The following is a 24,706-nucleotide window of genomic DNA, read 5'->3' as shown; positions in this document are numbered from 1 at the left end:
AATTTATTTGCAAAAGAAACGAAAAGAAAGAAAAGAAAGAAAGAAAAGAAAGAAAAGAAAGAAAGAAAAGAAAATTAAACGAACCTAAGGCGACCAACACAACTCACAGTTAAAAATCCTGCATCATTGTTGGCTATTGTCTATCTGAGTAAACGAGTCTGTAATCAAGAAATACAGCGGTATTTTACAGGCGCGTATGGAGGTTTCGGTCATAGAGAGGGGGGTTACCGCAATGTACCATTTTCCCGCCAAGACGCGCGCACGCGTTTTCGACTTTAGAATTTCCCGCCATATCTTCACTCAGTAAAACTTTTTGGGAAGGCGAACGGCTTATCCCCCTCCACTCCCCCTCGCTAAGCTTCTACTGATATTGTATACATTCAAAAGAAACGTAGTATAAGGAAAAAAAAGCATTCAAAAATCTAGCTCCAGTTTTATGAAATCCTAGCTCAGGCATATTCGGAAATAGAAGCAATGGAAATGTCACATCATAACCAGTATTTAGCTAGAGGTTCTTTTTCAATATATGTTTCTTACATTTTTCCAGGCTTTTTTTTCATTTCCCTAATCATAGATATTAATTATAAGTTCATATCGATATCGATGAAACACGAGCATTTTCAAGTGCTGCACTTTCCGCAATTTTATCTCGTTTTCCAATTATAACATTTTCCGCTTATAAACTAACTATAAACCAGATCATAATCTCTTAAAAGTCTTCACTTTTAATTTAATTTTAGAAATTGTCCATAGAGCTAAGAGAGAAAAAGGTTAATTTGTAATTTATCCGTGGGCAAAGTTTTACTGAATAAATAATGATAGCTATCTTAATTTCCGTAGTAAAGAGTGAAAAATTAGGCGGCTTCTCGTAATACACTTAGCAGTGAGTAAAAAGCTTTTAAGGGAAAGTTGTATTTAACATTTGCTTTGGTAAAAAGTTGCGCAATTGAAGTTGTTTGGAAGTCGCGACGAGGAGATGGAATTAAGCGGTAGACGGACCGACGGACGAACGGACGGACGAACGGACAGACGGACCAAATAAACAAGCACGAAACAAACAAAGAAACAGAGATAAAGAAAGGAAGACGAAAAGAAAGAGAAAACAGAAAGACAGAAAGAAGAATGTAAGTAAGTAAGTGAGAAAACGAAGAAAAAAGAAAACATCCTTCATGGTCTCTTCTCTTCATCCCTTCTCTCTCAGTATAAACCGCGCCATCATCTGATACCTAATTTTGATCACCAAACTAAGTGGTCTCATTAAAGTTTTAAAAAAACGAGCTCTCATTCTATAATAGGATTTGTTTAAGTGCATGTCTCTTCAAGCGGCGACACCGCCAATAAAACCTGGTTAAAATACTAGGTGGTTCTATGCTTGCTGAATAAAAGCTCTCCTTGGTAATGTAAAATTGGAGTACGTACTTACAATATAAAGCAAGAATCGATGGATGGACAAACGCAAAGCATACCATTTTTTATCGGCTCTTGTTACGAACACTGAGGGAAAAAAATGGTTAAGTTTTTTAAGTTTTTTTGCATGATGACGTCGCACATGAGAGCATCAGTCCAGTGGGAGTGCGTTAAGGATAGGAGGGGTGGGGTCTCCTCTGTATAGAAGAGTAGGGATGCTCCTAAGAAATGTTGACCCTTGAGGATGTCCGAGTCTTGCACTAGTTATTATCTAACACCTAAAAGGAACCAGTTATCTATTGAACCGAAAATGAATAACCTGAATTATAACTGCCCTTCTGACTTTCAACATATAATCCTAGAGAACTATTCACACACAAAAAAAAAACCCCACTTACTCTCTGGTAGTCCTTTTAGATTTGTAACACTCTAATGGGTACCAAATTGCAAATCTGGAACCCTGAAAGTACAAAGCTAAGAGCATCCCCGCCCATTTTCAATCAGAGTACTCTCTTTTTTCCCTAGTGTGTCTGTCACATGATATGCTTACGTCGAATATGAACCAAATATTTATGCTATGAACATTAGCGTTGAGAATAACGAATAAATATCATTGCTAACTTTCAATTTTTTTGGATTACTTTAGTTTTATATAGTTATATTCTTACTTTTACGCGCGGAAAAGTTATGCAGCTCCAGTCATCGCGAAAAAATATAAAACAAAAAATAAAATAAAACGAAAAGAAATAAAATACCCCGGAAATGGAACAGCATCAAGACGATACATTGATAAAGGAACTGATTATCAAATAATTTGACATGGATAGTACTTTTAAATTCATCTCTTTTATCACGCGCGTTATCAAACATATAATGTTTACAATATTTTCATGCCTCCGGCAACACAAAAATATTTCCTCATAAATACAACCTTTTTTTTCTTGAGAAAAAATTGCTTTTACCGTCCTTTTAATTGACATTTCTTAATGTGAGAGGCAAAATCTTCCTCATTAAGCCACGCATCCTCCAGAGATTTTTGTTTAAGCGTGAGATAAAACACGATGTCTATAATCTAATTCAGTTCACAATAACAAATTGAAGATTATTATTGACAGCTACATTTTTAATATTTTGATAACATTTTAGATTTTAACGTAGAAATCAAGCAAAACACCCTGAAGGCTTTTGAAAGTGGACTATAATTCAACCCCTATCGCCTCATTTCTTACTTCCTTGATTTTTCATATCATAAAATTCCTGGTACTTATCAAAAGAACAGGTGTTTGATTGAACAAAGTCGCCGAAAATGGTCATAAAATATTATATTGAAAATTGAAAGGTGTACTAGCTTTTTATTGTTTTTATGCAGTTTTTCTTGAATTTTCCACTACACATCGATCTCGAGTTTCCTGTTACACTTCAAAGCCAAAATACTCTTTCTATGAAGCTCTCTATATCCGCTAGTCGACAACAGACTAATTTATGAACAACTGAATTTATACAGCGTTTTGAGAATTCCAGTTCAAGCAACCTCAATTGTAACGAAGGAACTTGTTCAACCTGGGTGTAAGTGATAGGAAAAAAAGCTGGCCGAATGAGAAGTTAGCGTTTTGAAGATGGACTCAAACATATCGACGAAGAATGGTTCTTCAATAACAACGATTTCGTATTCCAAGGAGTTAATTTTTTACGAGGTTGTTGCATTTTTGATTTTTGCTGGAAATCTACTAGTGTGTGTTCTTTTTGCAAGAAAAAAAGTTCTCCTACGAAAAACGTACAACATTTACTTCCTGATTCTTTCAATCACAGATCTTTTAATATCATTCGCTTTAGCGATGACTCCTTTGTTTATATTAAGTGATATTTTGCCGTTTTCTCTGCACGTTCGCTCTGCTGGAAGTATATGTCGCGTCCTGTGGTCTAGATGGCTGTTATATACCTTGGGGATATTCTCCATCTACATATGCCTTCTTTTAACCATTGAGCGCTGGTTTGCTGTGGTTAAGCCTTTGAGCTATCAGGGAAATTTCAACAAGAAGAAAGTAACTTTTTCTCTTGTATGTGCAGCATCGTTGGCTTTGATGTTTACATCAAGTACTATTATTGAAACAACGTATAGTCAAGACAACATTGGTGCAATTCGGTGCCGTCGTAGGCCTATTTCAGAGCTTTATAATCGCGCTTGGGGGCTTTGTCGCTTCCTTGGCGAATGCTTAATTCCTTCTTTCATCATGTTAGGACTCTTCATTCACGTGATATTGAAAACGCATTGTTCTGTCGCACCAATGTTTGATGTAACAGACCGAAGATTAAGCAATATGGGTCGCACAAGTCAGACACAAAAAGCTGTTATCAAAATGATAGGAACGGCGACATTCTTCATGATTCTATGCTGTCTGCCAAACCAGACCCTCTACCTTCTCTCGAAATTCGGCCACGCAGAGATAGACACACCACTTCATCATTACCTCGAAGTTCTAACGTTCTTTAACTCTTGTATCAACCCGGCTATATACGGGATTACAAGTAAAACGTTCCGTAAGGGATATTGGGAGATATTGCTGCGGTTGTGCCCTCCTAGAATACGTGTTCGCTTGGCTCAGACTAGAGGTGGTCTTGGGGAAAGTTTGGGAAGTGTGGTTTTCCTTGTTCACGCAATCCATCGAAGGAAATCTTACGATTGGAGGTTCGAGGGGATGCGTCCTGCTACAACGACGAATCTAAACCCGAGTGTTTTGTCTGCTACGAACTTGTGAGAGGATTAGATAGCGGCGTCAAGCTCTTTTCCGTTCGCAAACGCCGTAACGGAAAGGGAGCTAAAATATCTATGTTGTTGGATCCTGATACAACCTCTGGGCTGATCTATGTTAGGGCAATGGTAACTCACAGATAGAACCCCGAAACAATCTCTGGTCTGATCTAAGTCAGGGCACGGCTAACTCTCAGATAGAACCCTGAAACAACCTCTGGGCTGATCTAAGTCAGGACACGGCTTACTCACAGATCGAATTGGGATTTAGTGTGTTGGGTTTTGAAAAGGGATGAAAACCGGGAAACTTCCTCTAATCGACGAATCAAGAGAGTAACCGAAGAACATTGTTCAAGTAACTCTACTCACACGTGTGGTGAGTCCAGGGATCGAACCCGAGGCCCCAGAGGTGAAAAGAAAGTGCGCATGCGCTACCACTACCAGTGTGGCGCTAGATATCCAACCCTTATTTCGATTGCACCCCGATCGACTTATGTTATATTTTACGAGGAACGAAAACAGGAATCCTCTTTATATGTGGGTGTCAAATCATTAATTCACAATTACCGTAAATCCTCTATGTAGCCCCCCGGGGGGCTTATTTATTTCGGGCATGTTTGAGGGAGGGCTGGAGAGGGGGGGCTTATTGATTTACTCGAAACGCAGTATGTAATATGATTGTAACTCAGGATTAAACGGAAGCATTACTATTGACCGTCTTACATAATCTGTAGTGATGTACATAGCATTTTTATTATTTGATTCACCTGTGTTAGTTTCTCAAGTATAATTTACGATTATTGTGAATAGCAAAACTAAAACACGGTAACATTAACAAAGCAAGCTAAAAAGAAATGTTCTGAACAACCAAGACTTTAATAAATCACCTTTAATCAGTACACGTGATTCTTTAGTTGTGAAAGGGGGAGGGGGGGGGGGGCTAAAGAGAGAGAGAGGGGGAGGAGGGGGGCTTAACAAATCTCTTCCTTTAAAAAGGGGGGGGCTTATTAGAGAGGGGGGGGGCTTATTTGAGAAGGGGGTGGGGGCTAAATAGAGGATTTACGGTAATATCGCTCATAATCAACACCTATACATTTTACCCGAGTTCGACATCTCGAAAAAGATTATTTTGTCTACATTGTCTAACAATTATTCGCCGAAGGCGAAGTGAATATCGGGGAATATTTACCGAGCCGCGAGTAAGGTGACTAATTGTTTTAGTATTTTCAACACGAGTAAATTAAATAAATAACGGAGAGAGAGAGTTTTTTTTGGTTGTTGTTCAAATTCTATTCATTGTGACCAATGAGTGCGCTTGATTTATTATACCCACTTGTGTAAAAACACTAAATACAGTTTTCCATCAAAGTACGATCTACAGAACCGGGGGCGCTTTCAAATTTTAATGGAATGTTTCGATAACTAACTCTCGTCCATCACGTACACATGAACACTAGCGCAGTTTTCGTCGAGTGGGAAACGATATGGCAAATTCGTATGTTGTTGTTGTTATTATTATTCAGATTATTATTATAATTATACATGCAGTTTCTCATTAATCCCATATAGGTGGCTGTCCAATTATTTTCTTAATTGGACAGGTCTTGTTGATATGGGATTAATTAGGCAGCTATATAATTAATAGGTAATGGAATTTCATGCTCCCCAATCAAGAAATAATTAGACTCGAAAAATTCGCAAAATAACTGAAAAATAAGCAGTTTGTTTTGCAGCTTTTTTAGTCTTTTTTTTTTTTTTGAATTAGTACGATGTCTTTTTATCGAAGTCCTCGACGCGCGATGACATCAGAAAAATACGTCTGCGCATTGCCGGCTTTCATATCGCGAGAAACTGGATACGATTCCTTGGACATTGTAATAATCGACACAAGACCCACATAGTAAGAAAGAGCACATCAATCCATACAAAAGCCCGACGTTTGGTGGTAATTGGGTCAATACTGATCAAGTTAAGCTAGCAATTAAGAAAATCCAAAATTTACTAAGAAATGCCGGTATGATCGTGTTAGAAATCAAGCGTGGCTTTAAGTAAACGGTTACCGATGGGCTTATGGAATAACTGAAGCAACATATGGTTTGATTGTTTCTGTATATTTATAAAAGGAAAAAAAATAGAATTTCCTTGGAATAATGGAATTATGGAATAGACACTCCCAAAGGTGCCATTTTTCTAACATTCAAAACTCATTTACAAAGATAAACAAAATAATTTTTGTTCCAGGCAGACTTATAGAGCCGTTTCGAATTCCAAATTAGCGCTGTGTTTCTTGATTACAGACTCATTTGCTCAGGTTAGCCTCGAGTTTGTGCAGAATATTCACGTGTTCCAGTCAAGGTCCGTCGAGTTTCAAAGTGTTTGTATTGTTGAAGTTATGCATTCTTTACTTTACCGTTGGTGTTTCTGAATATTTAAACACTGATACGAGGCTAACCCTGTGCAAATGAGTCTGTAATCAAGGAACACAGCGGTAATTTGGAATTCGAAACTGGTCTACTTGTAAAACCAGGTCTGCACAGGCAGCCCAAACAATGATATTTTTATCACAGTCAAAGAGACCAAAGTCAAAGATCCACAAGAAGTACCTGAAGTTATCGACAAATTGTTTTACAAAGACCACGAGTACCAATTTACCTGTCTAAACTCATATTAAATAAATAGCAATAGATCTTGAAGTATCAGAATCCCTTGCTAAATACAGGAAGAATGAGCTTCACGCACAACAGGTATCCCGATTCATGAAACGTGTTTCAGTCCACGATAAAACAGAACATTACTTTCAAATAACTTTTTGCGTCCAAAGCCACAGGTAGCCCAAGTAATATTGTATCAGAAGCTAATTTTATACCAACGTTTCTGGAACACCAGAATTTAGCTCCTTCTCCTCCTCCTTTTCTTCTTCATCTTTGTTCTTTACAGTTTGAGATTTTTGCGGCTCACTATCTTGTACTGAACGCTGACCAGTAATGTCAGCCGTAGCCTCATCCTGTCCCCTAGCAACAGGGTCAGACGTGACTAATGACTTTGTTGGTGAGACAGAAAATTCTTGTGGGGTAAGCAGTGGCGTAGATTTCCCTACTGGAGCGAAACCTACCCTGCTTGACAAAAGTTTCTCTAAAAGATTTTCAGACTGAGGCTTAGTTGTTTGGGCATCGGGATTAATTAGTTCGCGAGTTAATTCACGAGTTTCCCCAAAGTCTAGTTCTTTTTCAACCTTAGTCGCCCAATCAACTGGAGTGCCATTGTCACTCGTTTCCTCATTCACCTCATCGTCTTCAATCTCGACGTCACTTGATTCTTCTGACGGCGCGCCCTCTGAGCTAAGATCACCGGATAAGACGTCATAGTCTTCCCTTGAGGCTAAGAGAAGCCCCTTCTTAGCTAACGTCTCTCGGATGGAGATGTCGAGAGGTTCACCATCTTCACTAGGAACGTGATCGTAAAGAATTACAGAAATAGGCGAACTGTATGCCTACGACAAAACAAAGCAAGTCAGAAAGTGAACGCCCTTAAGAAAACCTTAATCTGAGTTCCGTTGAAGACGCTTGACTTTTCAAAGAGCAAAAGCTACATAAGCGCGGAATGGGCGTAATGTTCTCCATTTCAAACCACGTGCACTCCCCAGAGCATCTTCAATAGACCTCCACCTTGGGCATGTTTGGCCCATTTCGTACCACGTGTCATTCCCTTGAGTATCATTTTTTTTAGCACGAGAAGACACATGAATAGACCCCTTGTATGTGACGTCAAAGCAGTTCGATCTGGGGGACAAAACAAAAAATTTCAATCTCCTGAGAATCGGAGCCTATTGTTTTGTCCCCCAGATTGAGCTGCGTTCCAAAGTGCTGCAAGGGGTCTACATGCTTACAACTCAAACAAAGAATCTTATTCTCAAGAGAATAGACCAGTTTCGAATTCCAAATTACCGCCGTGTTCCTTGATACCAGACTCATTTAATTATACAGGGTTAGCCTTGTATCAGTGTCTAAATATTCACTAATATCAACGGTAAAGTAAAGAATGCACAACTTCAACGATACAAACACTTTGAAACTCGACGGACCTTGACTGGAACACGTGAATATCCTGCACAAACTCGAGGCTAACCCTGTGCAAATGAGTCTGCAATCAAGAAACACAGCGGTAATTTTGAAGTCGAAACGGGTCTATTACACGTGGTCTGAAATGGGAAAACATTACGCCTAGGTGGATTCGGTCCAACGCGAACAACTATATCAAAATATGCCACTGTCTAATTTTTTTATGTAACTTTGACCACATCCACCTACCACTATTTTAGCCGTCAATCGTTTCCCAGCAACCAGTTCGATCATTTGTTCCTTAGCTTCAGGATGCCACCCCGAGCCTTCTTTCGAGGAATCAGCGGTTTTCTTAGGAAGTGTGACGTCACCCAGACAACAGTGTGTTGCTTGGATGGGAAGGTCCAGTAACTCCGACGGAAAACCACGCATTCTGAGAAGTTCAAAAAGCACCAGCTAACGATTGCCTTCCATTATCTCTAGATACCATATTCTTACAGATACAGTATTTTTGTGTTGAGTATTAGTAATTAAACACAAAAATAAAGCTTAAGGTGGCTGACTACTTTTCAACATTCGATTTAGCCCACGATGTGCGCGCGCTCAAAAACCGCTGAATAATCTTCAAGATTTTATTGAAGAACCATACACGTTTCGATCTTCAAGAGGGCAAAACCCTCAAATTTTGCACGTGACTCGTAATTCAAAAGCTTAGAAAAATTTATTAAATCCTACTACTTCTTACCTGTCTCCTGTAAGTACCTCCGAGTTGCCATAGTCAAAGTAGCGCACCAAGGCCCTCAGGGGTTTGTCTGATTGTACAGCTAGTACTTGACCTCTGTACCACATGTCGTCTTCTGTATATCTTCCACAGCAAAGCAGTCCTACGAGAATGTAAGCAATAAATAAGTTTTTGTGTGGATGTGAAAAACTCGATATATATATGGATATTGAACCGATCGATGGTTGACTACTTCAATGATTGATGATTGACGTAATGCCGTTCAAGATGGATGGATGGATGGATGGATGGATGGGTGGGTGGATGGATGGATGAATGGATGAACGGATGGAGGGAGGGATGGAGGGAGGGATGGATGGAGGGAGGGATGGATGGAGGGAGGGAGGGAGGGAGGGAGGCATGGATGGAGGGAGGGATGAATGGATGGATGGATGGATGAATGAATGGATTATCCAACAGAAAGACAAAAAACACGAACACCAGTCCAACTTACCTTTCTTAGCATGAGCCAGAGGTTCATACTTCTTAAAATACTCCGGCTGATTAATACTAATCGCCATCTCCTCGAGTTTCTCCAGCTCTTCCTCTACATCCAGAAGGGTAGGATCGGTGTCATACACGTCTTCCAAGTCAAAATCAGGAGACCGCTGAATGAAAAAAGAACCCGGATGCTCAACGTGCGTGACGGTCACGTCAAATGGCATGCCTACTTCCGGTAGCTGTGTTTGGGGTAAAATATTATCTGCTTCTCTTGCACTGATCAGCATTGCTTGTAATCTGAAAAGCAACATACAGAAAAGATAATTATAGAAGATTATATATGTAGGTGGGAGGTTTGATTTGTAGCTTAAGTATATTAACATAGAAGAGACAATTTGTGGAAATGTTAATAAAGCCTTGATGATGATGGTGATGATGTTGATGATGATTTTGATGGTGATGATTTGGATGGTGATATTTATGATGGTGATGATAATGTTGATGGTAATGATGATGTTGATGATGATGTTGATGGTGGTGATGATGATGGTGGTGATGATGATGTTGATAATGATGTTGATGTTGATGATGGTGATGATAATGATGTTGATGATAATGATGATGTTGATGATGTTGATGGTGGTGATGATGATGGTGGTGATGATGATGATGATGTACTTCTGGAAACGCAGTCACGCAATCGATAAACGATAATGTCACACAACTCGAGAACAGAGAACTCGAAACTGGAGTATTAGAGAAAAAACGTCAGACGGAAAACAAAAATTATTTTTCATTGTATCTTACTTGTTTTCTACTCTAGAAACAGGCGGGTTCTTCTTTCCTCTAGATTTAGAACGAGTTGCTTTCGACATTCCAGCAGGGAAGGACTGGACATCAGGGGCGGGTCCAACCACACCGGATGTCGAGGTAACCAGGCCTTTTGCTATTAAGGCATCAGCAACATTCATACCGTCTGGGAAACATAGTCTCACTTCCATAGGCATTCCAGGTATCTTGGCGCCCTAGAAAAACCATTATCAATTTGAATTCAATATGATAGCTCTATCAGCTATTAAAATCATTACCGCCATTTGGATTGCTACGCGGCCACCCCAGACAAAAATCGCGACGTGCACTTTGCAATGGACTGCCGTCAATCAAACACGTTGACGTCATTTACACGCGTTTGGATCGGCCCAGTAGGCCCGGTGAGTGTGGCTCATAATACTTGTAATCAATCGACAAGTTTTGGTGCCTTTTGAATCACACACACGTGTAAGTGATGTCAACGAGTTTGATTGACGGCAGTCTATTGCATAGTGCACGTCGCGATTTTTGTCTGGGGAGGCCGCGTAGCAATGCAAATGGCGGTAACATCGTCAATGACGTCAAGCCGGGTGTAGTAGTTGTAGTGCACAAACCTATCAACACTTGGCCCCGCTGTACCAAGGGAGGATAGCGCTAACCGATGTATAAAACGTAATCCAGTGGATAAATTTTTTTGGATAACAGCATCGACTTATCCACTGAATAAGGATTTATCTGCCAGACAGCGTTATCCACCCTGTCCTCGTATCCTCTTTTTTGCTAGAAAAGACGTACCTCAATTATCGCTGAACAGTCTTTTCCAACAATCATTTCAGAGAGAAATGAAATGGCCTCACCAGACCAACGACCCTGGGAATTCGCCTGTAAAGAAATACATTAAACCGATGAGTTGATCTTGTCTTTTCCTTGAAACGGGCGTAATGCTTTTCCTTTCAGTTCTAATAGATCTCCTCGGCTTGGGCTTATGCTTTCCCATTTCAGACCACGTGTCCATATCTCGAGAATAGGTTTCTTTGTTTGATCTGTATCCACATTCATGTGTCTTCTCATGTGCAACCGGGCGCAAACCTTAAACAAAGAAATGATACTCAAGGGAATGACGTAGTCTGAAATGGGAAAACATTACGTCAGAACCGAAGAGGTCTATCGTCATGAACAATGGTGATAAGCACTGCTAATGCGATACAGGTTCAATTGATTAGTTTGACGATACGGCGGCCATCTTGGATCATCGCAATGCATCATGGGGCGTCCAGGAGGCAAATAAAGCTTTGTCACAGTAATGACGTCGATTGATAATAACAGCTCACCACAAGAGGATACAACAAAAGATGAAATGAGAAAATATTGTCGGATGTGCGTAGCATGATTTGTTGGTTCTCTCCTGTGCTTTGAGGGTTTTTCTCCCTCCGCAAAAACCAATTCCCAAATCATAATCAAATCTAGAAGGGCCTGACAGAGCAGAAAAACGGTTTTTGGTCTTTCGCCATAAGGACACCTTTACGTATTTAAGCTCAATATTTCGTAAACACGTTCTTTTGGAGCCAAATATCAAATGCGACCAAAATTTAATGAATGCGTATTTGAGATAAAAAGCCGTGTACTTTGGGAGAGGTTATATTTTGATCGGCAGAAAAACTGTCATTTTCGTGAATACTAAGTCAGGATTTACTCTAATTCGACAAAATTTCGTCACAAGTTTTGAGCAGCAGTGACACAAATGAAACGCTTAAAAAATTGGAGTATTAAAGTCAGTTAAATAAAAAAATCATGAAGGTAGCGGGCTTGTCGTTTTTCTGCCCTGTCGAAGGGCCTGGATAAAAATAATCCTGTGTAATTCTAGTAACCCTGTTTTATATTACGTCCAAACTCAAGAGGTCCATTGTTTTCTCCTTGACCCTAGGGCGTATCCAAGCTTTATCCAAGTATCATCATTACTAATAAATTAATAATATCTCACCGGTCGAACTCCGTAGAGAACAAGCTGTAGACACTGCTTTGGTACATCTATATCCAACACCTCCAGTCGAAGCTCAGACAACGGCACGATTTCTGAGTTTCCAAAATCAATGTAGTTCACCTATAAAATATATAAATAAATAAATAAGAAGGAAATTTTAAATACTGTGTTAAAAAGCTTGTGCAATAAACTTCTTTAGGTTGGACGAAATTTTTTCCCCATTTCAGACCAACCACGTGTCATTCCCTAGAGTATCGTTTCTTTGTTTAAAGGTTGTGTATTGAGAAGACACATGAATATTCAAGAGAATGACACGTGGTCAAAAAAACATTGGTCTGGAAACATAAAAGTGTTTCCACATGTATGAGAGGCTAGTCAGTCCAGAGCAATAGTTATTCAACTTAATCGCCATATTTCGATTCAATGTATACATGGTCTATAGAGTTTAAGAATATCACCATGGTAACGACTCTTACCTCTACTTTATTTGGTACAATCACCTTGGTAACCAAAGCCCTGTACCACATGCCATCATCACTAAACCGGGCACAGCAGGGCTGTCCGATAAAAAGATCCTTGATACTGGTCGGAGTGTCCGAGGGGTCTTGGTCGTGGCTGTTGTATCGGATGTTAAGTTTTTCCATCATGTTTATTAGTGTTCGATCATCTGGGGAACAAAGTAACAGCATTAATAGCCAATATGCACGAGCACGAGCACGAGCACGAGCACGAGCACGAGCACGAGCACGAGCACGAGCACGAGCACGAGCACGAGCACGAGCACGAGCACGAGGACTTCTTTAAAACCTGAACTTTGGAGCTGTGGGAATGCATGCAGAATATGTACATTCTTGTCAAGCTTGGATACAAATACCGTACGAGATGTACTCAAGCTAAACAACAATGCACCAAAATCGCCATCTCAGAAACCGTGTCCGTGTCTATACTATGTTCCAGACATTTGATTGGATGAAGAGTAAATTTTCGCGCAACATGATTTGTCTGCTCTATTAGTGTTCCAGATTTGCTGTTGTTTGTCGTACCTTCTTTCAGCTCTTGTACAAAGATCGACCCATCCAATCCAACATATGTTACGCTAGCCTGGAACTGTCTATCAACTGGAGGTATGGCTGGAGGGTACTGTGCTAGTAACCTTTCAGGGGGAGACATGGGTGGTTTATTTGTCGATGGGATTGTTTTTTCTTTGCCTTGATTCTCCATGGTAACTGCCATTTCTTCTTGGGGATGTGTTTCAATCCCTTCGTTTCGATGTTCGTCTGTTTTTTCAATACTTTCTGTGGTTTTGATGTCAAGTTTATCCTCAGCTATTAAAGGCAGGAACGAAGAGACTGATGAATATGGGAAATGGAAAAGGATGGGATGGTAGAAATGATGGAATAGATAAATGGGTGGACGGACAGACGGACGGAACATTTATTTCTTAATCACTTCGTAAGTACAAAAGAGTCACTGATCATCCACCAACAATCTAACCTTGTGTCTCTTCCACGGCAGACTGTTTCTCCTCTTTTTCTCCAGTAACTTTTCCTTCTTCATTTGCAGAATTTTTTTCTTCTTCTGAAGGCTTCTTTGCCTCTTCATCTTCCTCGAAGCTTTTAACGACACTAAGGACGAGCAGTAATTTAGTAAGATAAAAATCACTTAAGCGCAAAGCAAACGGAGTGACACTCTAAAAGTTTTCAACATTCGTGAAAAAATAGAGGTTTTGCACCATCACGTGTCCAAGCCTATAACACAGCTTGAATTGCTTTGAATTTGATTGAAATTCTTTTGTTTTGTCCTCCAAATAAGCCTTTTCATAGTTTAAGAATCGATTCCACTGCGCATGCGATTTTATCCCGAATTTCTCACCTTCTTTTGTTTAATTAAGAACAAAAGAAGGTTTAGACAAAGGAAGGTGAGAAATTCGGGATAAAATCGCATGCGTAGTGGAATCGATTCTTAAACTATGAAAAGGCTTATTGAGCTGCGTTGACGTCACATGCAAGGGGTCTACTGTTCCTGCCATCTAACATGGCTGCCGTCACGTAATGATGAAAAATCTCTATTTTGCCAAATGTCTCTACCTACCCCAACCCTGAAGGTACAGCACGGTGACATTGGACTAGTAAGTCATTCACAGACACGTCCTTTTGCGATGTAGCATCACGAAGAACAATGGAAGCTTTGCCACCGGAAGTCCCTGGAAAGTAGAGCAAAAATAACCAGATTAAATAGACCTCACATGTTTGGGCGTTATATAGTGTTTTCAATGGAAGATGATAGACCTAATCGCCTAATCGGCGCATGAGAAGACACATGAATACGGATACAACTCAAACAAAGAGACCTATTCTCGAGGGATGGACACGTGGTCTGAAATGGGCAAAACATTGCCGCCAAATGGATTAGATCCATTCGTTCGCCTACTCTAGAGAGGTGTGTTGGTGTTGGAGACCTAGTCCATAACGAGGACGTATTTCCTACCTATAATATTGGCATCAAACTGCTTGTTTAGCAATAACCCACATACAAAGTCTTGAACCTAGAACAAAAAATAATAAATATGATAACATGAATGTTATACAGATTGATATCATCATGAGTGCATGACTGACCTGTTCATTCCAATCTTCACTTTCTTCACATGGTTTGACATCAGCCAAACAGGCTGGATAAGCCTGTAAACACGAGAATATTCCACAAATGTTAGATCTGTAATCATACTTGACTACAGATAGACCCAATTACATTCATTTGCAAAATCATAAGATAAAAATAGTTAGAAAATGAGACCGAAATGCTACATGGGAAGTATGTTAGATAGTGACACAACTCGTGGAATATTTACCGTTTTCCATACATTGGTTCACTGGTCAAACACAAAGCGCTCAAGCAGTCGCCAAGGTACTTTGAAGGATTATTCAAATTTGAACCTTGCAACCTCGACTGAATGCTTTGTGTTTGACCAGTGAACCGATGTATGGCAAATGGTGAATATAATACATTGTTGTAGTTATAAAAAGCACGGAGAGTTTTAACACACGTTTCATATCGACTGTGTATCTTCAATGAATACATCAGAGGATGATTGTCATTTCCCAGCATACCTTTCGGTCTCGGCTTCTATGTTCTATGTTTTAAGCCCCACAAAGATTTTGCAATTGAGGCTGCGTTAACACGATACCAAACGAGTTTTTGACCGATCAAAAATTTGACCTGTTCATGTACTGTTTGCATGGAACCGTCTCTTTGATTGTATTTGATTAATTGATTGAAGACATGATTTAATGAGGGTGACACGTGACAGTAATTTTGGTAACTGATTAACTTGTGGCCCTCGAGTTTTTTTAGCACGGGCACTGAAGATGGTCGTCACCAGCGTCTTCGGTGGATCTTTTACGTCCGCCTTATACAGGGCTATATAGTGAAGACAGACGGGGCCTACAGGTCTAAGTCCTTGTCCGAGAAGACCTAACCATTTGTAGATGTAGTACAAAATGCAGCACCTTCTCCTCAGTTATTTTAAGGCCCCGAGTGTTGGTCCGAGGCTTGAACCACGACCTTCCGCACAACAGCCTGACGCTCTTACCGACTTAGCTAACCGGTATACAAAATATGTTCTCTTTACATGGAAAATATCTCCAATTTGCACGGCTATGCATACCAATTTTTGTTCTGATACCTCAGTCTCGTGTGAACGGAACACCTAAACGTGCAACTTTTTGACAGGTGAAAAATTCGTACGATGCCGTGTAAACGCAGCCTGAGTGTATGGATAAATTAGTTTTAGTAACCTGTCTTGGTAGTCCCAACAGTGAGTCTGGTAGCTTTCTAATCTCACTGAAGGGCAGCGTCTCAGCATTACCATAGTCAACATACGTCACGTCTACTGTCTCGTCACTATTCACACCTGATAAAGAAATAAGCATTAGTTCGAAAAGGTTCTTCTTTAACTTATATTATGCGGCCTGTAACGCCCAGGCAACAGGCAATTACCAGCTAGGGACGGACCATTAAATAATTGGTGGGGGTGGGAGGTGGGGGGTTGCAGGAATTTATGTTACACGATATATATATTTTTAAATGAATTTATTGAAATCTTTGAAGAATCCCCATACAATTCCTTAGAACATGACACCACAGAAACCAAGCTTGGGCTACCTGTGCCCATATGCGCATTTTTTGTTTGTTTGTTTGTTTGCTCGATATTTCTTCTCTGGAAGGAGAAGTTGCGGAATATTTTTTTCGTAGGTGAAGTGCTTGCTCGATATTTGTTGGAAACCTCCTTGCATCATTTTATCGGGTTTTATGAGCAGTTGAACCCGGAAATACAACTTAAAAGCTCTATTCTCAACTCACATGTTGGATTTTGTGAAGGGAGGATAATCGGAAGTTTATCATTGCAGATGCTATTCTTACCGACAACTAATGCTCTATACCAGGATTTATCTTCCGTGAATCGAGCGCTACAGACAAGACCTGATATAAATAAAAAAAGTAAATAAGTTTAAAGTGATAAGCGGGAAATATGAGGTATAGAGGTTTTGCACCATCACGTGCCCACCCATGTAATCCAGCTTGGACTGCCTGTGGTTAGATGGCAGAACAATAAAATCACTTTGCTCTTGGAAATTGAATCATTTCTCAAGTAAAACGATTGTATTGTTCCTGCCATCCAACATGGCTGGCGTCACGTGATGGTGCAAAACCTCTATTGACTTATTACAAAAGCAATAACATAGCCCAGCTTTAAGGTTCTGAAGGAGATTACCGATCCATTTTCTCAATCTTAGTCGTAAGGTAGCATTTTTTAACTTTTCTAATCTGTGGTCGAATGAGCGTAGCACTAAATTGCTAGTGGTCAACAGACTTATAATCCTCGTTCCATGATTGAATACGAATTAGAAGTGGATTTTTGACAAAGGAGAAAACCTGGACAAAATCCCTCAAAAAGGAGTATGAAGAAATCGAGAGAAGAGAGAGAGAAAAAAGGAAAAAATGTAAGTAACAAGATAAAAACAATCCTTTTTCAAAATCGAACTTGAAGTAGAAACAATCAGAATAACAAACAGACGCGTACGAACAGACACGTGTCAGAAGAGAGCATTAGGTATGTTACCTTTGTAAGGCCAGAGTATATCCAAATCTTTTCTTTTTGTTCGTTCGTTGTACAGCCTCTCCATTTCTTGCATTGTAAAGAGTAGTTGAGATACCTCGTCCTCATCGAGCTGAACAACAGCAATAAAAAATATCGAATGTAAATGCAACAGCTGGAACAGACACAGCGGCGGATCCAGGAATTTTAGAAGAGGGGTGACTATTACATAGGTTTTACATGGAATCCAAGGAAAAGGGGGGTGACTGTTACTAATGATATACTGAGAAATTTGAGCAAAAGGGAGGGGGGGACTGGTCACCCCTTTTACCACGCCCTGGATCCGCCCCTGTGTCATTATGCCAGCACAGCATGTCTGAAAATCAGCTTGCTGAGCCGTCTACCGTGGATAAATAAAGTTAATTGAATTGATTGATTTAATGATCCAAGGTGTTAAAAAAAGATTTCTATCATTGCAAGCTAACCATTCGTCTCGCTTCGATACAAAGGTACTGCTATCTTTCAAGCATATGATAGCGCAGGGAACTGTGAAGGGGACTATAGAGCGTTTTCACTCACGTGAGAAGGCAGCCATAAACAATAGAAACTTTCTGCATAGTATTTGCATAAAAATAGAGTTCAATTCCCGGAGGATAGAAAATGTATTGTTTTGGTACCCCATAATGGCCGCTGTGACGTCAAGTGAAAACGCTCTATTGATCGATTCTTAGATTGCACGTTACGTCATCGCGGCCATGTTGGTGCCATTTAACAAAAGATTTCTCATTAGCATCCATTGTTAACGGTACCACAATGGCCGCCATGTTTTTGTCTTTTAACTCTCTTGGGAATGCTTACAACCCATCTATAGGTACATTACCTTTTGTAGATAGATCTCATCGGGTCCTGTAACATGGGATATTAATACAGGTACTGTCTGCCCTTCTTCTAGTGCTGATGGATCCTTGAAGGAACGCATAGGAAAGGATTGCTGCATGACTGCAAAGGTAAGTCATCAGTTAGAATTTCATCTTCAGTAACATTGCTCACAGAAAGCTCTTTGACATTTGTTTGCCCAATCAGTGTTCGAATACCACGTATTAGCCATTCCAAGGTTGAGGGGAAATTGAGTCGAGTTGGCATTGCATTGCATTGTGGGATTGTTTTAGGGGACGGAATAGACGCCATCTTGGAAATACGTCTCCTAAAATAGCCTCAAAATGCACTGATGCTTACTCGACTCATGGCTAATGGGAAGAATATCATATGTAAGTACAGTTGCTTGTTGGTTATCTCCTGTGCTTTGAAGGATTTTTCTCCGGCTTCTCCGGTTTTCCTCCTTCCACAAAAACCAAATTCTAAGTTCTAATCGAAAGAGGATCGAATCTACAAAACCATTTTTGACAAGATTCCAAGCAATTTACCTTGCACACTGGGTTCCGAGGCGGGGCTCTTGAACTTCGCTACCTCGAGGAACACGAGGGCGTCCCGTACTGATGCGGGTCGGTCATCGTCATGTGTGGGTTCATCATCATCAGGTGACTTTAGATCAACATGTAATGTTCCGTTAAGACCTCGGCGCAAAGCCTATAGATAGCATGGACAAATGGTCAGACGAACAGGTAGTCATAACATACTGAATAACCGACACCTTACCGATAAATTACCGAAAGCTGACGAAAAGTTAACGAAGCCTAGCCGACTGATAACCGACAATCTGTCAGTGCCTTACACTAGTGGACAAAGTCGGGTCCTTCTTGGTTAGGGTTTTTGTATTGCAGGGTATTGTTTAGCTCTAAACCAAGAGAAAATATACTAAGAGAAGGAATCCCCGTGCCCCATCATGTGCACACTTTGATGCTATTTTTAGAATCATTGATGCTATTTTTAACTCGTTACCATGCCCGCGCGATAATCATTCTTCCCTTTAATGCCTCGTTTTAGGACACGAAAAGCGCCATATTTCGCTACGTCCACGACAAAAACACAGGCTTTGTTTACTGCAAGACTGGAATCCGCCTACCATCAAGAAATCAACCAATCAGGTTCTTCGCTCAAAATATCTCCAAGCTAAAAATAGCATCAAACTGTGCACATGATGGTTACAAGGCTATATAGGTAGGATTCCTTCTCTTAGTTCATATTCTCTTGTCTAAACGCATTGTTCTCGGCTATAGTTTTATTGTCTTCATGGCTCAGGTGCCCTGCAACAACAAGAAAAGGAGCCACGAAGTCAGCTAGGATTTTTGAGCGTGTCAGTACTTACTGTCATCAGTAATGGCTTGTCTCCTGTTAAACTTCCAAAGGCTTTGATAGCTTTTGGTGGCCATTGGTTTTGCTGAAAAAAATCATATTCAAAAGAAATCTTGATTGAGAAAAGATTAAATGTCGCAGGCTTAGTTCAGGGGCGTAACCAATCATCTTGCAGGGGAGGTACACAGGCAATGATTTCAGTGCAGAATGCAGAACCAAAAAGAAAAAGAAAAAGAAGAAAAAAAGAAAAAAAAAAGAAAAAAAAGAAAGAAAGAAAAGTAAAGAAAAAGGGAATAATGGGTGAGTAGTGATTCTTAAAAATGCTACAATATGCAGATGGAAAGTGGTCTTCATTTAATCAAGAACCATTTACACGCAATTTCAAAGCAAAAGGAGATAGATGAGCGGACCTTAAGCTTTTATGGGGGTGCACGTGCACCCTGCGCTCCCCCTGCTTACGCCCCTTTAGTTGCACCAAAATGGACAGCAAACGGCAAGAGAATAAAGTTTAGGAATGTGCCAGAGGGTTGCCAGTTAAACTACCACCGTATTCACCATATTTCCAACATACAAACTCGAATTTTTAACAAATGTAAATTTTCTCGCTTTTTGATTGGTCGAGGGTTGTGCTAAATAGGAGGACATACCACGAAAAACCCATCGGAAAGTTGTCAACTTTGGCCCACTTTCGTTCACACGAACTACCATTACATTCACGATCTACACTCAACTATACTCTCATGGGATGATGAAGTTATGAAAACCGGCAAAAACCTTGTGACGGGAGGAAGGGAGAGAAACAACTTGCACATTTCCATCGCGCACAGTGCTGTTTGAGATCTTACCTGGGAGGGTGGTACTACGTCTACAAGTGAACAACACACAGCCATGTCTGGGACCTGAAGGAACTTCTTGGGCATGGTACGTAGCCTGCAGAAAATGATCATTTATATGCGGTAAAAACTTTACAAGGTTTACAACAGCCCAGAGGTTGTTTCAGGGTTTGACCTGTGAGTTAGCCATGCCCTGATGTAGATCAGCCCAGAGGTTGGTTCGGGGTTCAGTAAAATTGATGTTAGGTTTTGGTTTTACCTTATCATGGGGATCCATTCTAAGTTGCCATAGTCAATATACATGACTTGTATGGTGAGACCATTCTCAACAGTGGGTAACACGTTATGATGGGAAGGAGCGTTCATGGACATCACACGCGCACGGTACCAATGGTTATCAACGGTGAACTGAGCACACACCATGTCACCTGAGAATATAGTAGTTTGAGTGATCGTGAAACTGAGTTAAATGCTTGGAAGGGAGAAGAAATGAAAAGAAGAGAAGAGAGAAGGGAGGAAAGAATAGGGAAGTAAAAGTGGAGGATAGGAAGCGAGAGGCATGCGAAAGAAAAATGGGAAAGAATAGAAACAAGTGAGAAAAGAAAAAAAAAAAAAAGAGGAAGAGTTGAAAAGGAAAGAAAGGGTCAAGGACAAAAAATAAAATCGAAAAAACAAAAACAAAACAAAACAAAACGAAACAAAACGAAACAAAACAAAGAAAAAAATATCAAAACAAAACAAAACAAAACGAAACAAAACAAAACGAGACAAAACGAAACAAAACAAAACAAAACGAAACAAAAGAAAGCAAAGCAAAGCAAAGCAAAACAAAACAAAACAAAACAAAACGAAACAAAACGAAACAAAACGAAACGAAACAAAACAAAAGAAAAGAAGAGTAAGGAACCAGGATTAACAGGGCTTAAAATAACAACTAGTCAGTTACTGGTCATAATCACCAGACATAAAACTAGTTTTAGCTCGGTTACACCTCGTTTCTGGCTCAACGTTACTGCTCAAAATGACCAGCAAGGCAAATATTGGACCTAACAAGTTCCAATTCTGGCTGGACATTGTACGATGACCAACCGTTATTTCAAGCCCTGGGTGGAAACTCACCAATATTAGCCTCTAACACCAAATCACTAGCATCAGAAGCTTCACAATACTTGTTGATAGCATTCATCATGACGTTAAGCTGTTCCATGTCTGCCAGTCTCTGGACCATGAAATATGATGGATCCCTTATGTGCGTCACTTGGGCCAACTCATGTCGATCTGAATAAAAATAAATAATAATAAAACGTTGAATTGCCGAGGTCCAAGTCACGTGCATGGATCAAAGACCTCTTGCTTAACAGGCAGCACACTAACCAACCAAGCCACACTTGCTCCTTAAAACAAGTGTGTGAGGTCACTAAGGATCAAACTATGGACCTCTTGCTTAGCAGGCAGCACACTAACCAACCAAGCCACACTTGCTCCTTAAAACAAGTGTGTGATGTCACTAAGGATCAAACTATGGACCTCTTGCTTAGCAGGCAGCACACTAACCAACCAAGCCACACTTGCTCCTTAAAACAAGTGTGTGAGGTCACTGAGGATCAAACTATGGACCTCTTGTTTAGCAGGCAGCACACTAACCAACCAAGCCACACTTGCTCCTTAAAACAAGTGTTTGAGGTCACTGAGGATCAAACTATGGACCTCTTGTTTAGCAGGCAGCACACTAACCAACCAAGCCACACTTGCTCCTTAAAACAAGTGTGTGAGGTAACTGAGGATCAAACTATGGACCTCTTGCTTAGCCGGCAGCACACTTGCTCCGCAGAAGAATTGAGGTAATTCAAACTATGGCCCTCCTGTTCCATCCACCTCCACAAAACAAGTGTGTAAGGTAACCGATGATCAAACGACATCATACTCACATGGTATATTGAGCAGTTTCCTAGCAGCTAGAGATCGTCTAACATCATTATTATTATCTATATCATCCAGTACACTGCTGTCTTCACTCATTACACTCTCTGTTTCCTCTTCATCTGACTGTTGATTCAGCTCCTCTTCACTAACCTCGGATAGCTTCTTCAGCTCAAGCCTAAACCCAATTCCAAAATTAAATCCAGTTAATTAATTGACCAGCACAATAAAAAACGTTTGGGTTTTTTGTCAATCAAATTTCCAACAACCTGTTAAGTTTTATTTTCCACTGGCTGAGGAACGAAATAAGTGGAAAATGTTTTCTCACACCACTGGATCCTGGGCCGAAGGATATTAGTCACGTGGTCAGTGTTTTCATCAGCTCCTTTTTTGCTGTCCGCCATGGCTGTTAGTTAGCCCCACAGTACCCCCCCAACCCTAGGCCAGCAATCCTGGAAGGACTTTAGAGTAGTTTTTCATGGAAACCACGTTGCGATGATAAGAATGATGTATTACAGTAATGCATATGTTGAGTTATTCAGAAATAAAGAAGTCAGTTGGCGGCGGTCAGCTGAACAATAGCTCCTAGTGGTGTGTGAGAAGATCTTTTTGATTCACCTTTTCGGCGCTAGCTTGGATTGTGTTACGGTCACCAAAAAGTTCGGACATTGTTCTCGGATTCCCATTTAAATATCACTGACTTTAAAGAGAAAATTTAAGGTAGATTTCTTTAGTTAGCTCTCTTAACAGCAGTAAGAAAAGCTTCAATCAAGCTAGAAAAATGATCTTTACTTGTATTTAGAGAACTAACTAAACATTAACCAAGTAAATAGTTCATTTGGAGTAAATTTGTACGGAAATTCGAGGCAATGTCCGAATCTTTTGGTGATTGTAACACAATCTAAAACAATTTATACCCCCTTGACGGCTAGCGCCGAAAAGGTGAATTATTGATGTAAGCCAAAACCCAGAAGTCTTAAACTTGGTACATGGAATTTGTGATGATTGCATAAACTCACCCAATAGATTCTGCCTGTTTTATTTCACCATGCACTCGAATCGAGTCCAGATAATCATCGTTGTATGAAAATCTGTAATGGACAATAGTAGTCAAGTATGAAAACTTGTCAATACAATATTAGGGGGCAATAAATGGAATTTTAGACCCCTTTTTTATTAATTATGTGTACTATTAAGTCGAAAGTAGCTGGCAGTTTAGGCAGAAGTATCCGGTGATAAATCGCCGGTTGCCGCCTTCTATTGAAAGCTCTGAAAAGCTTACTGACGTTTCGGACGCTAGCCCTTCGTCGGAGTAAAAGAGCAAAAGTTATAAGTTATTAATAATAACAATTGATGGGTTGCAAGCATTCCCAAGAGAGTTAAAAGACAAAAGCATGGCGGCCATTGTGGTGCCATTAAAAATGGATACTAATAAGAAACGTTGTGTTAAATGGCAACAACATGGCCGTGATGACGTAACATGCAATGGAAGAATGACAGATACCACATTTCTTAAAAATTAATTTATACCTAGATTCATCTCCATCAGGATTGGTAGTCTTCACAGCAAAACATGGTTTTTCTCTCAGCTTTTCTAGTTCTGTCATGAACTATAAAAAAAAGGCAAACAATATTGGTTTGGTCATAAGACAGAAGAAATCTGGGTCCTTCCCTAACAGCAAGGTTATTATCATAACGGTAAAAGGCTAGCGGCGAGGCTTACCCCTTTGGCTCGGTTTATTAACTTGCTGGGTTCTTTCAAAGTCATTTCTAACTCTGAAAAACAAAGAATAAAGCTATGAAATAGTACTACGATCATTGCCAAAATACTTGGCACGATGGCACATTTTGGCTAACACTGAAAATGGCCTTCCTCTGTCGCCCCCCCCCCCCCCTCCTTTTACGATGTTGCCGTTCCCTGAAAGAAAGTTGGTACCCTCTGATCAGACTCACCAACCCTCTGCCAACTTGCAGGAATCCCAACATTGTACGGGGGGAGGGGGGTTTAGTCCTAGGTAGTGTTTTGCGAAGTACCCTCTAAAATACTAAAATATGTCAAGCATGCCAACTAATTATGGCAATGATTGTAGGTTTTAAAGGGATGATGGTATAAATAGAATACGTAAACAAGGAAGGGCAAGGGACAACCCACACACACCTAGAAACAAAAGAATAACAGATTAAAATAGTACTAGTTATTAATTAAAAGTGATGATAGTTGATTAACTAGAAGATGAAAACTATTATATTCTAGCAGAATTCATGGTCAAAAATGGTGAACAATTTTTTTAGCTTTAATGATATTTCCATGTGAAACATAAAAAATTCCCCATAAAACGACCCCCCCCCCCCCCCACCTAAACAATGTTGTTTCA

At 40.1% G+C, this 24,706-nt stretch overlaps 2 protein-coding genes across 3 annotated transcripts in view; one reads left to right on the top strand and one right to left on the bottom strand.

The window, feature by feature from the left end:
• The first annotated feature begins 2,863 nt into the window (after positions 1 to 2,863).
• LOC116293258 (galanin receptor 2a-like) lies at positions 2,864 to 5,055 on the top strand. The gene has a single exon (XM_031700659.1). It carries the CDS (start codon positions 3,024 to 3,026, stop codon positions 4,161 to 4,163), a length of 1,140 nt encoding a protein of 379 aa, XP_031556519.1. The 5' UTR covers positions 2,864 to 3,023; the 3' UTR covers positions 4,164 to 5,055.
• A 397-nt stretch (positions 5,056 to 5,452) lies between these two features.
• LOC116293265 (RING finger protein 17) overlaps positions 5,453 to 24,706 on the bottom strand; it is a 34,569-nt gene continuing 15,315 nt past the window's right edge. For both annotated transcript variants that reach the window (XM_031700671.2, XM_089037823.1), the window contains exons 11-36: positions 24,055 to 24,107; positions 23,862 to 23,941; positions 23,351 to 23,422; positions 22,340 to 22,509; positions 21,531 to 21,689; positions 20,671 to 20,839; positions 20,424 to 20,508; positions 19,592 to 19,663; positions 18,750 to 18,912; positions 18,206 to 18,324; positions 17,350 to 17,458; positions 16,650 to 16,709; positions 16,025 to 16,140; positions 14,846 to 14,908; positions 14,715 to 14,772; positions 14,319 to 14,430; positions 13,722 to 13,852; positions 13,271 to 13,552; positions 12,704 to 12,894; positions 12,228 to 12,347; positions 11,042 to 11,128; positions 10,244 to 10,461; positions 9,450 to 9,733; positions 8,960 to 9,098; positions 8,464 to 8,647; positions 5,453 to 7,646 (exon numbers count right to left, since the gene is read on the bottom strand). In XM_031700671.2, coding sequence (XP_031556531.2) covers positions 7,017 to 7,646; positions 8,464 to 8,647; positions 8,960 to 9,098; positions 9,450 to 9,733; positions 10,244 to 10,461; positions 11,042 to 11,128; positions 12,228 to 12,347; positions 12,704 to 12,894; positions 13,271 to 13,552; positions 13,722 to 13,852; positions 14,319 to 14,430; positions 14,715 to 14,772; positions 14,846 to 14,908; positions 16,025 to 16,140; positions 16,650 to 16,709; positions 17,350 to 17,458; positions 18,206 to 18,324; positions 18,750 to 18,912; positions 19,592 to 19,663; positions 20,424 to 20,508; positions 20,671 to 20,839; positions 21,531 to 21,689; positions 22,340 to 22,509; positions 23,351 to 23,422; positions 23,862 to 23,941; positions 24,055 to 24,107 — 3,926 coding nt within the window. In that variant the 3' untranslated portion in view covers positions 5,453 to 7,016. The remainder of the gene's footprint in view (positions 7,647 to 8,463; positions 8,648 to 8,959; positions 9,099 to 9,449; positions 9,734 to 10,243; positions 10,462 to 11,041; positions 11,129 to 12,227; positions 12,348 to 12,703; positions 12,895 to 13,270; positions 13,553 to 13,721; positions 13,853 to 14,318; positions 14,431 to 14,714; positions 14,773 to 14,845; positions 14,909 to 16,024; positions 16,141 to 16,649; positions 16,710 to 17,349; positions 17,459 to 18,205; positions 18,325 to 18,749; positions 18,913 to 19,591; positions 19,664 to 20,423; positions 20,509 to 20,670; positions 20,840 to 21,530; positions 21,690 to 22,339; positions 22,510 to 23,350; positions 23,423 to 23,861; positions 23,942 to 24,054; positions 24,108 to 24,706) is intronic.

Source organism: Actinia tenebrosa, unplaced genomic scaffold, assembly GCF_029948245.1.
Source record: "Actinia tenebrosa isolate PJP-AT-01 unplaced genomic scaffold, QUT_ActTen_1.0 PGA_scaffold5__44_contigs__length_20552954, whole genome shotgun sequence".
Lineage (NCBI taxonomy): Eukaryota > Metazoa > Cnidaria > Anthozoa > Actiniaria > Actiniidae > Actinia > Actinia tenebrosa.
Note: the sequence above shows the minus strand (reverse complement) of the source record. Positions and strands in the feature narration are given on the sequence as shown.

Coding starts and splice junctions, on each gene's coding strand:
- LOC116293258 (XM_031700659.1), top strand. CDS start 3,024: ATGGACTCAAACATATCGACGAAGAATGGTTCTTCAATAACAACGATT.